This window comes from Mchenga conophoros, linkage group LG18 (genome assembly GCF_057382185.1).
Source record: "Mchenga conophoros isolate Kocher_MC1m ecotype Shallow Benthic linkage group LG18, M_conophoros_male_GT1.1, whole genome shotgun sequence".
Lineage (NCBI taxonomy): Eukaryota > Metazoa > Chordata > Actinopteri > Cichliformes > Cichlidae > Mchenga > Mchenga conophoros.
In genome coordinates, this window is record NC_140543.1 from 32150199 (window position 1) to 32165307 (window position 15109).

The 15109-nt window shown below is 41.0% G+C and overlaps 1 protein-coding gene across 3 annotated transcripts; it reads right to left on the minus strand.

The window, feature by feature from the left end:
* Positions 1-3954: 3954 nt before the first annotated feature.
* On the minus strand, positions 3955-8706 carry LOC146554202 (uncharacterized). 3 transcript variants are annotated; one of them, XM_085255781.1, is made up of 3 exons: positions 8175-8706; positions 6267-7658; positions 3955-6167 (listed from the first exon to the last, which is right to left on the minus strand). In XM_085255781.1, exons 1-3 carry the CDS (start codon positions 8697-8699, stop codon positions 5874-5876), a joined length of 2211 nt encoding a protein of 736 aa, XP_085111907.1. In that variant the 5' UTR covers positions 8700-8706; the 3' UTR covers positions 3955-5873. The 3 variants fall into 3 exon arrangements, with proteins under 3 accessions (XP_085111907.1, XP_085111908.1, XP_085111906.1); XM_085255782.1 differs by lacking the exon at positions 6267-7658 and having other exon boundaries at positions 3955-5851; XM_085255780.1 differs by having other exon boundaries at positions 3955-7658.
* Positions 8707-15109: the final 6403 nt, after the last annotated feature.

Sequence of the window (15109 nt, forward strand, 5' to 3'; positions counted from 1 at the left end):
ACAAATCAAACAAGGAAAATAAACACGGTTTGTGTATCCAGTATGATATAAAGATTAATTAATTATTTTAGGAAAGAACCTTAAGAAATACGGAGACAATTATTGCAACTGTGTACTATGAACCTGTTGCTTCTGGAATGGTTGCTTTGCAGACTGGAACTGATCGTGCACTCAGTTGTCACCGCCATAGCAACTTTGGCACGCCATGATAGTGATAAGGTGGCAATAAGAGTAAGTCTGCTATGAGCTTGCTATCAGTTTGCAGTTAAATAGGGTCAAGCTGGCAATTATATATAATCTGTTTGTGATAATACAACAATTAACTGTGTTAATCTTTTGCAAACATTTACAGAAATGTAAATGTGCACAGAAAATATGATGTAGGCTTTAAGAAACTGTGCTCTGATATAGGAATACAACCAGAACCACTGTGAACCAGTTGAGTCCCTTATCGTAAAGAGACACAGATGAGTTGCGCCCATCAGCATATACCCACTCGGAAATTTCAGTCTGCTTGAATCTGTCTGTCTCTATAAATTAGATAGCAGTCATTTGCAAACTCCTGCCTGGAGACAGGTCACGTTGTGCAATCAAAAAAAAAAAGCCAAGCAAAGGTTGAAGGTGTCGGATGCTTAACCTCTGGGCCAACAGTTGGTTGATGTGACTGGTTACAATCAGTTGGTGGATGCAAAAATATTTCCTGCAGTCAAAAGACAACCACCAATTTTTGTGATCATCAGATTTCATGATTCTGATGCTGAGCATGTTGTGATCATTCAGGTGGCTAAGAGTGCTAATTAAAACTATTCAGAATGACCGCCTTAATCCCACAATGAGGAATCTCTGTCCTGACATGACTGGTTTTATTTAAGATTACAATAGTCCCATGCATATAGCACTCATCGATCGATGAGTATGAATATGATACGAATCATCTGTTTTTAACTTCACATCCCATCAGCTATGGGAGAGTTTATACAGATGTGTTAGGTCACCAACATCAAAACACTAAATTAGGGAATACCTTTTAAATGAATGGTGTTCTATTCAGAGCTCCAGACACCGAAGCTGCTCTTAAGTGTTTTGTGTAGTTTTCCCTTTAATTCATTATCCAGTGGTATCTATAATGTCAATTTTTGTCTTTTTTTCTTCCTTTGTTGTCCAAAAACACATCAAAGAGCCACACTATTTCTCTGGGCAGTGCATTTCTTTTCACCCTAAATACACATTGTATAGCTAGCACCAACCATCCTGCTTAAATCACAAATGGTCCAAAAGCAAATCAAATTTCATGATAGTGAAGTTTGCAAGCATTGACACGTGGATTAGCACACGGTTGACTTGGTCCTTTCATGGTGTGCTTAAAAGAACAAGCAAAACTAAATCAGCCATACCTTATCCTTTGAGTAAATATACTGTAGAGCATTGACAGATTTGAATATGCATTCTGTTCAGCCAACTGTGTCTGCTCAGTTAAGTGCAAGATGGTCACACCATGGAGAGGCACAGCTTACAGGGCTATTTTAGAAAGAAGGAAGAGCAGCAAGAAGAGGAACCATCAAGGTAGGATAGGCCCCTGCATGATAGAAGTGGCTGACATCAAAAAATCCTACCAGTGGCTGGACAAAGCTGGACTCAAAGAAAAGGCACTAATCATGGCAGCAAAGGAACAAGTTCTAAGTATAAGATCAGTAGAGGCTGGGGTCTATCACACCAGGCAAGACCCCAGGTGCAGGCTGTGTAAAGATGCCCCTGAGACAATCCAGCACATAACAGCAGTGTGCAAGATGCTAGCAGGCAGGGTATACATGGAGCGACATAACCAAGTGGCATCCATAGTATACAGGAACATCTGTGCCGAATATGGCCTAGAAGTCCCGAGGTCAAAGGGCAGTTGAGAATGACCGAGCTAAGATCCTTTGGGACTTCCAGATACAGACGGACAAACTGGTGATGGCTAACCAACCAGACATTGTAGTGGTGGACAAGCAGATAGATGTAGCTATACCAACTGATAGCAACATCAGGCTCGAGAAATACCAAGGGCTGAGAAAAGAGCTGGAGAAGATGTGGAGTTTGAAGACAACAATGGCCCCAGTGTTAATCGGAACACTCGAGGCAGTGACCCTCAAGCTGGGCAAGTGGCAAGATCCCAGGAACCTAATCTGAGAAGATCAGAAGTTCAGAAGGGTGCAGTCCTAAGAACAAGAACAATACTACACAGGACCTTCAAGCTTCCAGGATTCTGGTAGAGGACCCAAGCTTTTGTTACAATACTACAATTTTTTAATACTTGTTAAAAAAAAAAATCCACTCATTTTGAATTTGACTACACAACAGATTTGGAACCTCTGTATCCTTTATTTTTGGTTTCACATTGGAAAATATTTTCCGCTGATGACAAGTATGAACTGCAGGCAGACAATATTAGTATCTGGACTCTTTACCTGTGGAGCCATGTCGTCAGAATATGAGTAGAATGTGATCTGGTGTTGTTTCACAGAAATACAATCCTCTTTAGCCCAGAAGACACAGTGACACCACATGTTAAATGAGAAACCAACACCATTTCTGAATCTCATTTATATTTATAGCATGCTAAAATGTAAATTTGGATTTGTGTATTGTTCCTGAGCCCACGCTGTGATTTTGTCATGTTGTTTTTAGTGCAGTGTTGACTGGAGGCCATCCAACATTAGTTGTGACCATGTAGTTTAAATACATATATTTCTCTGAAACTTAAACTGATGCAAACTCAGTTGATATCACTTTGGGAAATTCATCAGACTTCAGTACTTCAACTAGTGTTGCTACACCTACTCCTGAGTGTAGCAACACTAGTAGTTGTTAATCCTCAAGGCTTAATCATCTTCCATAAAAATGTTTAAAACTGATTAAGTTCCTGTTTATCTTGTACAGCGTTTTCATGCAATTTGGGTGAAAAGTTTTGGCCCGGCTTGTGTCCAGTGTAACATGGTTACAAATGTAAGGAACTACCTGAACAAGTAAGAAACCAAACTGAAGGTCTTTAGCAAAAAATGAAGTGCTACTGTGTGTAAGCTGAAACATGGCTGCAGCTGCAGTTAGGACTTCGTGGAAGAGTCAGACCATCAACAACGTGAAACATCAATAACGGATGCCCTTGATAAATGATAAGACCCTAACCCTATGTTACTGTTTACACAACCTTGCATTGAAAAAAAAACATACAGTACTCTTCCTCTGACTTTTCACGAGGGTTATCTATCAAGACTTGGGCACTGTGAAAGATAGTGTCCAAGAAAAGAGTGCACTGGACAAAAACTGTAAAACTTTTTTTTTTTTAAAGTTTGCAGTATAACAGGAGAAAAACCTTGAACAATGTTGGCAGTACGTTCTTTGTTCATTTGGGGATTCAGGGATTATTTATTTATTTATTTTAAAATCATATATACTGGAATAGTTGTCCCCCCTACATAAATAGACTTTGACTTGAATTGACTTTCTTTTAAAACCTTGAAAATCTCATAAAAGTGAAATAATTGATTTTCTTCTATCTGTAGTATTAACATTCAATTAAAACGTAACATAAATTCATTATATAACAATGTCATTTTAAATGCCTGTGAGTGATTTTAAACGGGGTGTCAAAGCTGAACAGGTTTTTAATGAACAGTCTTGAGGCTTGAGAGTTGACTTAAAGGATCAATATGAAACTCTCCTGCCCCCTCCTGTTAGAAAGAGGCATCACAACCCACCGTGGGTGGGTTGTTTCTTAATCAAGAAACATTTGTCTTCAAATGTTTCTTGATTAAATAAAGCTCGCGTTGTTTTCACATCACTGCCATTCGAGGTTCACTTTTAAAGACCCACACTGTGAATTTATCAGTTTATATGTTATATGTCATTTTTAGAGTTGTTACGTCCCCTGGCTAGTCTAGGGGGTTGAAGGGACGAACATAAATGTGGATAGAGAAGGAGGAGCCAAGATGGTAAATTTAAAAGGTTTATTTAATACTGGTGATGGGACGTGGGTTCAGACCGAGGTGTAACGTCAGGGAGAGCCAAGGCCAACATAACAAACAAAACATCCCTGACGTAGAAATAAAAGAAACTTACCTAACTCCAAAGAAACAAAATATACAACCTATAACCATAACCTACCTAACAACACATAAACAGGAGAAAACAGGGTGTCAAAACAAAAGGCAGCTCTCCCCTACAAGCAGTCTGAACATGAAACAATAATGCTCACACAAAATACAAAGGCATGCAAGCCTGCACCAGTATGGCAACCAAAATGGCCGGAGGGCCCAGAAGCACAGCTCCACAGGCCTTAAATAGTGCTCTGCTGATTACCAATCAGCCGGACTCTGCACAGCATCCAATCAGGACAGAGGAGGTGGAGCCTGGACAAAACAAAGGGTTAATAGGGAGAAGAGACATCCTCCTGGGGGATGTAACACCCCCACCCAGAAAAACAAACGTATAAGTTTGTTAACCTTACACCATCACATTCTTGAGAGGGCATCGGCCACAATATTTTCACATCCTCTTTTATGCTTTATTTCAATGTTGTAGTTTTGTGAAATTAAAGCCCACCTCATCAGTCGCTGATTGTTGTTATACATACGAGAGAGGAACACGAGAGGATTGTGATCAGTGAAGACCTCTACAGGTTGGGAAGTAGATCCCACATACACGTCAAAATGCTGAAGAGCCAGAAGCATGGCCAGAGTCTCCTTTTCAATTGTCGAGTACCGCCTTTGATGAGTATCGAACTTCTTGCCAAAGAAGCAGACAGGATGACTCACTCCTTGTCCATCATCCTGAAGAAGAACAGCTCCAGCCCCCACCTCACTGGCATCCACTTCAAGCTTGAAAGGTTTAGAAAAGTCTGGAGCGACAAGAACAGGTGAACTCGACAGAAGACCTTTTGCACATTCAAAAGCATGTTGACACTCAGGACTCCAAATGAATGGTACCTTCGGGCTGCACAGGTTTGTCAGTGGTGTTACGACTTCAGAAAAATTCCTACAGAAACACCTGTAGTAACCAACCATCCCCAGAAATCTGCGCAGCTCACGGCGTGTTGTTGGCACAGGAAAGTTAAGAATGGCATTAACCTTTGCACTGATTGGGCGAACCTTGCCCTGCCCAACTTCCTTTCCAAGGTAGGTCACTGTAGCCTTACCAAACTCGCATTTAGCCAAGTTGAGGGTCAAGGAAGCATCAGCTAAACGCTTGAACACAGTGGTTAAGGTGTCAACATGATGTCGTGCTCTATTACAGTAGTACGGGAAGGCATGTCCCCAAAGAGTGTTAAATGAATGGTGACGAGCCTTTCAATGTCCAACTGTTGCTCACGGGTCAAGTGAGACAGATATATAGACAACTGGGACAGTACCTCAGAATTAAGCATTCTGGCATTCTGGTAGCTGGCATCACAAAGTTTGAGCCCGTCTTCATCTAAACTTGACCTCAATCCTGAGGAAGAGTTCAACAAGAGAGGTTCTGGAGATGAGATTGGCTCGGACGGAGATGCCACAGACTTATCTGCAGGACCACAGAGAGAGTCAGCTCTAGAATGAAAAGATTTGAGCATATTGAGATGGCACAAGCGTGTTTTACGCTTCCTGTCTGGGGTTTTAATCACATAGTCAGTGTCATTTACTTTCTTATCCACCTGGTATGGTCCACAGAAGCGGGCAGACAATGCAGAGCTAGCAGTTGGTAGAAGAACCAAAACCTTGTCACCTGGATTGAAAGATCGAGGAACGGCTTTCTTATCATACCAACTCTTCATCTTCCCCTGAGCAGAGGAGAGGGCTTCTGCAGCTGCCAACCTGGCCTTATGGAGGCGCTCTCTGAACTGTGAAACATAATCCAGAACATTAGTTTTCACAACATGGTCTGTTGACAAGAACTGTTCTTTCAACAACTTCAAAAGGTCCCCGGACAGAATGACCAAACACTAGTTCATTTGGGCTAAACCCAAGGGACTCTTGCTTAGCTTCGCGCATGGCAAACACCATCAGAGGTACTCCCTCATCCCACTCTTTTGCAGTATCCAAGCAGTATTTCTGCAATGTTGCCTTGAGTGTCTGATGCCAGCGCTCCAATGCTCCTTGAGACTCAGGATGGTATGCACTTGACACAACATGCTTAATCCCCAGAGTCTGCATGACCTGCTTGAAAAGTTTAGACAGAAAGTTAGTTCCTTGGTCTGTCTGGACTACTTTTGGTAAACCAAAAGTAGTGAAGAACTTTGTCAAAACTTTAATCACCAAAGGTGCAGTTATTCTTCTGAGTGGGACAGCTTCTGGAAAACGAGTCGAAGTACACATTGCAGTCAGTAAAAACTGATTACCATTCTTTGTCTTGGGCAATGGACCAACACAGTCCACAATGACACGTTCAAAAGGTTCACCAAGTACTGGTATAGGATGAAGAGGAGCTATAGGAACTGTCTGGTTTGGCTTTCCTGCAATCTGACATGTTTTACAAGTGCGGCAAAACTCAACTATATCAGCCTTCAATCCTGGCCAAAAGAAATGGTTGAGTATCTTGTTGTACGTTTTTGTAACTCCCAAATGACCAGACAGAGGGTGCTCATGTGCAAGGGAGACTACGTAGTGACGATACTCAAGAGGCACAACAATCTGATAAGTAGTGCTCCAGTCACAGTCATCAGAACAGCTTTCCTCTACGTCTGCTGTTAGACTTGGGTGGGCAGTCCACTTGCGCATCAAGACCCCATCTTCCAAGAAATAAGAAGCCTTTTTATTTCCTGTTTCAGAAAGAGAAGTAAAGCATTTAGTCAATGAGGGATCAGACTTCTGAGCAGCAACAAGGCTTTCACGTGTGACTGGCAAGTCTAACTGTGGAAGATGTAGATCCTTCCACTTCTCAGTAGTATCCTTTGAACCACTTTTAAGATCAATCAGGGTTTGCAAATCATCTGTAGCCAGAGCCTGAGCCAACGAAGAGTCTGACAAATCAATTTCTGCAGCTTTACGTCTTGCTTGAGCCCTGGTGAGAACACAAGCAGGAAAAACAGATGGGAAACATGTTGCTAGGTCGTTGCTCTTCAAGTTTGATTCTGGATCATTTATTACTTCGGGAACAGGTTGCACTTTTCCACCAGCAATATCATTTCCCAAAATGAACTGCACCCCTTTTATGGGAAGTGAGGGGCGTACTGCCACAGAGAAGATGCCATTAACCAACTTTGACTTGATGTGTACATAATGCAAAGGAGCTTCGACATAGCCCATTTCAACTCCTTGAATCAGAATACTACCATGACAAGAGGAATGGTCACTCAGGGGTAATACATCAGATAAAATCACAGATCTTGACCCTCCCGTATCTCTGAGTATTCGAATGGGTTTTTCCTCCTCAGGCTTCCCAGTCAATGACACAGTGCCATCTAAGAGGAAGGGTTTGAAGCAGGGATCAACTCCTTCACTTTGGTCCCTTCTCTCAGCACGGATGGTTTTAATTAAGCCTACTCCTTTTGGTGACTGGTTCTTGCGCTTCAAAGCGGGACATTCAACAACAACATGACCAAGTTTATGACAATAGAAACATTCCCTTTCAGTCCTTGGAGCAAAAGTCTGTCGTGGGCTTGAAGGATCCTTTCGTGGGGGAGGTTCTCTGGTGGTAACTTCACGTTTCTGCACAAAAACAGTTTTATGAGTCAGCACAAATTCATCAGCTATCACAGCTGCTTCTTTCAAAGTGGAAACCTTCTGTTCATTAAGGTGTACAACAATGCGTTCTGGCAGGCCATTTTTGAACTCTTCCAGCAGTATCAGTTCACGTAAGGAGTTGTAGTCAGGAACTTTACTTGCTGTTATCCATCTATCAAAAAGACTAGCTTTTTCACGAGCAAACTCTTCAAAAGTCTGATTTGCTGTTCTTTTGTGATTGCGAAAGCGTTGCCTATACGCTTCGGGAACAAGTTCATAAGCAGCAAGGATAGCAGACTTCACTACATCATATTTCAAACTTTCTTCCAAAGACAAAGCAGAACAGACTTCTTGTGCTTTGCCTACCAATTTGCACTGAAGAAGCAATGGCCAAACTTCTCTCGGCCAGTGCAATGAGGCAGCCACACGTTCAAACACATTGAAATATGTATCAACTTCTGATTCACGAAATGGAGGTACCAACACAATGTTTTTACTCACATTGAAACCACCTGGGTTTACAGGGGAGGAGGTTGTTTCACCAACAGATGAATTTGCAGAACTAGGTTGAGTAGTAGTACTTCTTGAAGTCTGTGCCTGTAACTCCAACTGACGCAGTCTGACCTCCCTTTCAATCTGCAACTCCAGCTCCAACTTTTTCAGCTTTAACACCTTTTCTGTCTCTGCTTCCAACCTGCGAAGTTCCAACTCTGCCTGACGAGCTTGGGCTTTATCCTGAGCCTCAAATTGTAATTTAGCCAAACGTACCTTGAGTAATACTTCTTGTCTTGAACGAGGAGAAGATGGAGTAGCAAAAGAAGGTGAGCCATTAGTGCTTAAATTTTCCACCATTTGTTGCTCCACAGCAGCAGGGTTTTGCCCTTGGTCCTTTAACACAGCAGGCTTCAGTCCTTCATTAGGGGTCCTGTCAAGAGGAACTGGCAAACGAGGTGATTTAGAAACAGGAAGCAGGCCTTCTTCCACAAGTTTGTTTGAAACAGCAGTTTTCAAGTCCTCTTTCACCATTTGCCTTGATACATTTAACTCAAAGTGTGCTGCTATAGCAAACAAATCACGTTTTCTACACGCATTTAGCTCCTCCCAAGAAGGATTACTCAAAAATGCACTCAAAGCAAAAACACCAGTTGCCATACTAACTACTAGTGATGGCCCGCTTGAAACTGACGCTCCGGAGCGTGTGTCGAAAAAAACAACACACTGGTTCAGAAGCACTGTGTCGAGGCTTGCTTCGTTTGGCAAAAGTCACGTGACCAGTGACGTCCGAAGCTTCATTACGCACGTAACTGCTTCGGTACCTGATTCAAACAGATATAAGGAAGTGAATCATCCACGGGATTCGTGGAGTGTGTTGATGGTGACAGAGAGCGAAGAGGTGATCATTCCACTGACAGATATGGAGCCAGCGAGGAAGAGAGGACATTCTGGCGTGTGGGAATATTTTGAGTTGATTTTGCTCAATTCATTTTATCTGCCGAAGTGAAAAACTTGAAATGTCCAAAATCATGTTTTCATAATGTAAATATCATTACAGCATATGACTTTAGGAACACTTCCATGTGAATTAAAGCTGATGAAGACTACAAAAATGTATTTGACACTATACGTACATGACATTGCTACACAGTTTAGAAAATCATTTTGTTTATTGTTTTTAGGTGATAGTCTGCAGGACCCAGGAATACCTGCATATCTACCAACTTGCAGTGTAGTTCCTGCACTCCACAGCCTCTTCTGTTCCATGCAAGTGGATTTTCTCCAGGGCAAGAGAAACTATTTCTAAGAAAAGAAACAGACTCAGCCAGCGCACAGTAACACTAATCCTCTTGTTAACTGTAAATAACAAAAGGGCTACCTGACATAGAGCATGTTTTTACTTTGCAAGTTCTTGATTAGGGATGGGTTTTGATTATCGCTTTTCTGATTATAATCCATGCTAAATTGAATAAAGTGATATTGATTCATTAAAATCCCGTGTCGATTTGTAAATTAACGTTATTATGCCTGAAACGCCAGCATCTCAGGTTAAACCTCACAACATGTCGTCAAACACCATGCAGCTAAAACAGTAACTGGGAGCAGGTTTACGGATTCTGCATACAAACGTGAACACAGAGCGCGGACCCGACGCGTCAGAGTCAGATTTTGATGTGTCGGCGGGTCCGCGCTGTGTTTGCCTCTTTTTTTTCCGCTGGCTTCTGCAGCTGCAGGTTTCATAACTCTCTGTTTACATCTCTAATTAAGTCTCACATGTGTCAGCTTTCTTTTAATAGATACGAAATTATGGATATATACTGTTAAATGATCAGACTTGTAATATTTCTGACTGAGGCAAAACTTTCCAGATTCCAATCAAATTGAATCGGATCCTGTATCGAATCAAAAGGATTCTACAAATCAGTGACGATGCAACCGTACTCAGCTTCCTAAGCATTTTCCCTTTCCAGTTCACAATCAATCCCACCCCTAGGTCAAAAATATGTATAGGACAATTGGCCTAATCTAATATTTTGTATGAACCTGTCCAGCTGTCCAGTGATTAAACGACAAGTAGATGGAGGCAGGACTTCACAGCAGGGGCATACTCCATAATGTGCTGTGCATTATCATATGTATATTATATATATTGCTCACTTATTGTATTTACCAACATCAAGGAGTTATGAGCAAAGAAAGGCCACCATAGTGCATGTTTAAATAGGGAAAGTTTATTGATCAAAATGTATTACGCAAATACGCATTACATTTTTTTCAGCCCCCCAATCGAGAAAACAAAACCAACTAGAAAAATTTGCATTTCCTGCGAAAATGCTGTGTGGATGCCTTAACGCTAAAGATGTCTGCTGAAAAAAGCTGAAAAAGTTGAAAAGCAATAATTAGCAGAAAGAGCAGAATTTTTCAAAGTTATTAATTATCTGCTGAAAAGAGGTGTAGAAGCAGAAGTGCTTGCTGAAGATGGCTGTATGTGTAATGATACACTGGAGAGTGTCAAGAAAGCAGAGTGCATGCAAGCAGGGAACATGTGTAGCAACTGTCACAGGTAGGATTCGAACCTCTGCCAACCTCTGAGTTCTGGTCACAAACAAAGATATGATGAAAATGTGCACTGTGGAGCAGAAGCTCAAATTAGCAGAAAAGAGGTGAAGAGGAAGAACTTTGTTGTGAAATGAGGTAAAGAAACTGAAATGTGTGCTTAAAACAAGTGAAAAAGCTGAACTCTGAAATCCTGCTAAAACAGCAGAAGAGGCTGATATTTTTCAGCTACTCATTGAGCCAAACTGGTTCTCACGTAACTGACAAAAGGTGAAAAAGCTAATGAAAACAGCAGAAGAGGCTGAGATTTGTGCTGATAAGAGGTGAAAATGCTGAACCAATCAGAGGTACTGCTTCTGTCTGCTTCATCAGGCTGTGTACTTGTATGCATTTCTGCCATGGACTGTTAACAAGAATCTGAGGTCCATATTAGAAAAGCTGGTAAAATCATAAAAGTTTGCAGAATTGTAATAAATGATGAATATGAATTACTGGTCTGTGATAGTGTATTAATTTGTAGTGGAAGAAAACATGTGGACAAGGTGGAATTGAACCCACGACCTTTGGGCTTCAGACCCGTATCATTACCAACTGCGCCACTGAGAAGAGAGCGAGCACCTGTAAAACAGGGTGATGAGCAGTCAGAATTAGATCGCGGTAAGAGGCGAAAAACGCCGTTTTTTGGAGTTACAAAACGTTGTGTAACTCAAAAACTAGGTTGGATAGAAGCACAAGTACTGGGTGAATCAGCGGACTTTGGTTTACTTTGACTGCGATTTTCATAGCTCTTTGTAATTCTGTCGCGGAGATATGACGAGAGAAGAAACTGCTTCATTTTCAGAGTTTGAAAACTGAGAGGAGGACAGATTTCCACCCCTCAAACAAACGTAATTTATGGCTCAACGGTAAGATGACTGTAAAAACTGCTCCGACCGTGAGTGTCAGCAGTGTCTGAAGATGAATTGACACAAGCCCCATGTCTTAACTTTGCTTTGTTACGGAGATATGACAATTTGAAAATGCCTCTCATTAGAGAAATCCAGCGCTGGTTTTGAACAAACTCTCCATTGACTTTCTATGGAGAGTTTTAAAACTTTGTGTTGCTCTGAGGCGATTTGATAAAAATCTGTAGCTTCCACAACAGTGACAGTGACATTTTCTGAAAGCCAGCAAAAATACTTACGTTTTGATGTATAATTTGAGGAGGTTGAGTGAAAATTGAGTGAGTAGCAAGAAGTTGTTCGGACATGAAGAGAAGACTGCAAAACCTTCTGTGGCACACTGGAAGCCAAGTGCATAGCAACCATAACAACGCATGTATTTTGTGAAAAATCACAATTTTGCAACTGAAAACTTTAAGAGGCATAAAAGTAAAACGGTAAAAGATTTGAAAAAGTTGAATCATACCTGAATAGCCCAATAATTTGAGAACATTTTAAAGTTTGAATGGTTGTTCTACGTGAAAATATGAGGAAGTAGTTAAGTTTCAAAAACAAGAAAATTTTAGCAGAATTGCAGAAGTTTCCCATTCATTTCAATGGGACAAATTAAGCTTAATATTTTAAAAAGTATAATAGTGAAAAATACCAAAAGACAGAGCACACATTAGTAGAAATAGCAGAATAGTTTAAAATTTGAACGGTGAAAATCGGCTGAAAATTGTGGAAGTAGTTAAGTGCCAAAAAGTGTACGGAAGTCCCAAGAGGAACTCAATAGTGTGGATGCTTAAAGCATCCACACAATTACATGTTCAAAGCAACGGAACGGTGGCCCAATATCAGAGAGAACTCCACTCTTGAGTGAGCAGTGATAATTGAGCAGTCCGTTTTATTTTGCAGATTCAAGCTGCTCTTCAAAATTTTCACCACCAGATGTCACCGGAGAGGACTGTGTTGAAAAGCTTCGAGTAATGAACCGTTTTTCAATACAAGCTTCAGTGCTTCGGAAAGCTTCATTTGGCCATCACTACTAACTACCTCTGCCAAATACACCAGCAGAAACAAACAACTCCAAACCTTCACCATCCACAAATGGATTAACCAGGACTTTTCTCCCAGATGAGCCCCCAAATGGCCGGAGGGCCCAGAAGCACAGCTCCACAGGCCTTAAATAGTGCTCTGCTGATTACCAATCAGCCGGACTCTGCACAGCATCCAATCAGGACAGAGGAGGTGGAGCCTGGACAAAACAAAGGGTTAATAGGGAGAAGAGACATCCTCCTGGGGGATGTAACAAGAGTCTATCGTTGATTTTGGAGATGATGGCATATTTTTATGTTTATTTTCAGACCAAAATATATTCAAGCATATATTCACTAATTTCACACATAATTACTCTTTCTTTTCATTCTTCTTTGGTTAGCAGACTTTATGAATTGCGATACCACACGAGGTAACCATTTAAAGCACTATAATGTGAGTGAATAGTCTCCTGTCAGTGTGTGCAGCCAGTGGCAGTTCCCGTGGTGGACAGCAGGGGGCTCTGTAATGACGTAAGAGAATTGCGTAGAGCTGCAGGGTTGTGAGGAGAGAAACGTCTCTGCATTTTGAAAGGGTTTGAAAACTGAAGACAAAGTTCAGCTAACAAAAATTGCTGAGGAGTCAGTTTCCTGTCCTCTGATTCGTCAGAGTGAGACCTTCTTCTGCTCCTGGACAGTATTGTTTAGATTTATGATTGGGGTTGAATTTGGATGGAAAACATGCTGTTCAGCGTAGTGTGTGGAACAAACCCTGCTTGTAATGTCAGAAAATGACATAACTTTTGTTGAGTCATTTGTCATTTCTTTTGCTGTTAATGTCCTCAAACTGATTCTAGGTTATTTGATGAAAGTCTCTTATACCACTGCTTTGGCTTTCATGAATAGGAGTATAAAAATACAATACAATACAGTCCTATTTATATAGCACATATAAAAACCAGAGGTATGCCAAAGTCCTTCACAGAACCAATTAAGAGTAATAATAAATACAAATAAATAAAATAACCTTATATAGCTCTCTTCTACTCTGTCTGAGCACTTAAAGCGCTTACCCATTCACTTCTTCTAAGCTCTTAAGTGCTCTATCTAGCATTCATACACATTGGAGAGCAACATGGGGTTAGTATCTTGCCCAAGAAAATTTGGCATGCAGACTGGGATCAAACCACCAACCTTCTGGTTAGCAGCTGACCTGCTCTACCACCTGAGCTACAGCCACCCATCAAAGCGCAAAGAACAATGCATAAAATCGTCCACTTCACAGTGTTCTGGAGCTGACATGATCTCAAGTGATAAAATGATAACGTGATTTGAATGATGAAAGCGCAAACTCTATCAGTGAAGACTACTTGCAATACTGTAAAAAGATTCCAGGAAGAAGACAGTGGATTAAAATTGTGGTAAAATACTCAAGGATGCCAAAGAATGACATTTATTGTACAAGAAATACAATAGGAACACTGTGAGAGATATTCATTAATCATCTCAGTGTAATGTGCATATTGTGTGTATGGCATTTACACATTGTTGTTCCCCTGCTGTTTGTTAGCTTGACCATCTGTCTGACCTTTGCACTACTGATACTATCCGTGCGTGTGTTTATCTGTGTGTCTGTGTGTGTGTTGTTGTTGTTACTATGGCCTAGATCACATTAGAACAAACCATTACACCAAAGCATAACAGATAAGGATGGATGCGGAGGGAGAGGAACTGGAGATGTGTTGGAATAGACAAGAGGGGAGGGACTTTTAGAAACAAGAGACACACCATGTAATCACATGGAGTGATAATGATCATAATTTGATCTTATTTTTAAAACTTTTAACAAGTTTTGTCCTAGAGATGGATCCAGTCCAAATGTACAGGCAGGTTTCTGAGCCACCGGTAGGATGCTTTTGCAGGAAAACAGTAGAAAACAAACTGATATGTGATGTTATAGGTTTATCAGTTTCAAACTGTTTTTTGTGCTTGAAACGGCATAAATTACAAAAGTAATGAAAAATATGAAGTAATTTAACAGTCAACTCTCAGTTATGCAGTTATTATTATTGTTAGAGTTCCATGTTTCTGTTTATTTGGGTTTAAGATTTGTGCCCTCATGTTTTGTGTGGGTTTAGTTTCATGTGTCATTTTCTGTCTGTCTCTCTATGTCGAGTCTGCGTCTTAGTGTGATGGTTTCTTGTTCCTGTTTTATTGTGAAGGTCTGCGTCTCATGTGAGTGTGTTCAGTTTTACCTCTGTCTCGTCTTGTTGATTATTCCCAGCTGTGTCCACCACCTGTGTGTAATTCCCCTGTGTTTCTCTGTGTGTATTTAAGTCATGTCCTCTGTCATTGTAGTTGCTGGTCCGTCTGCGTATCCACCATGTTTCATCCGTGTGTTCCCTGCCGTCATCATCATGTACCATCG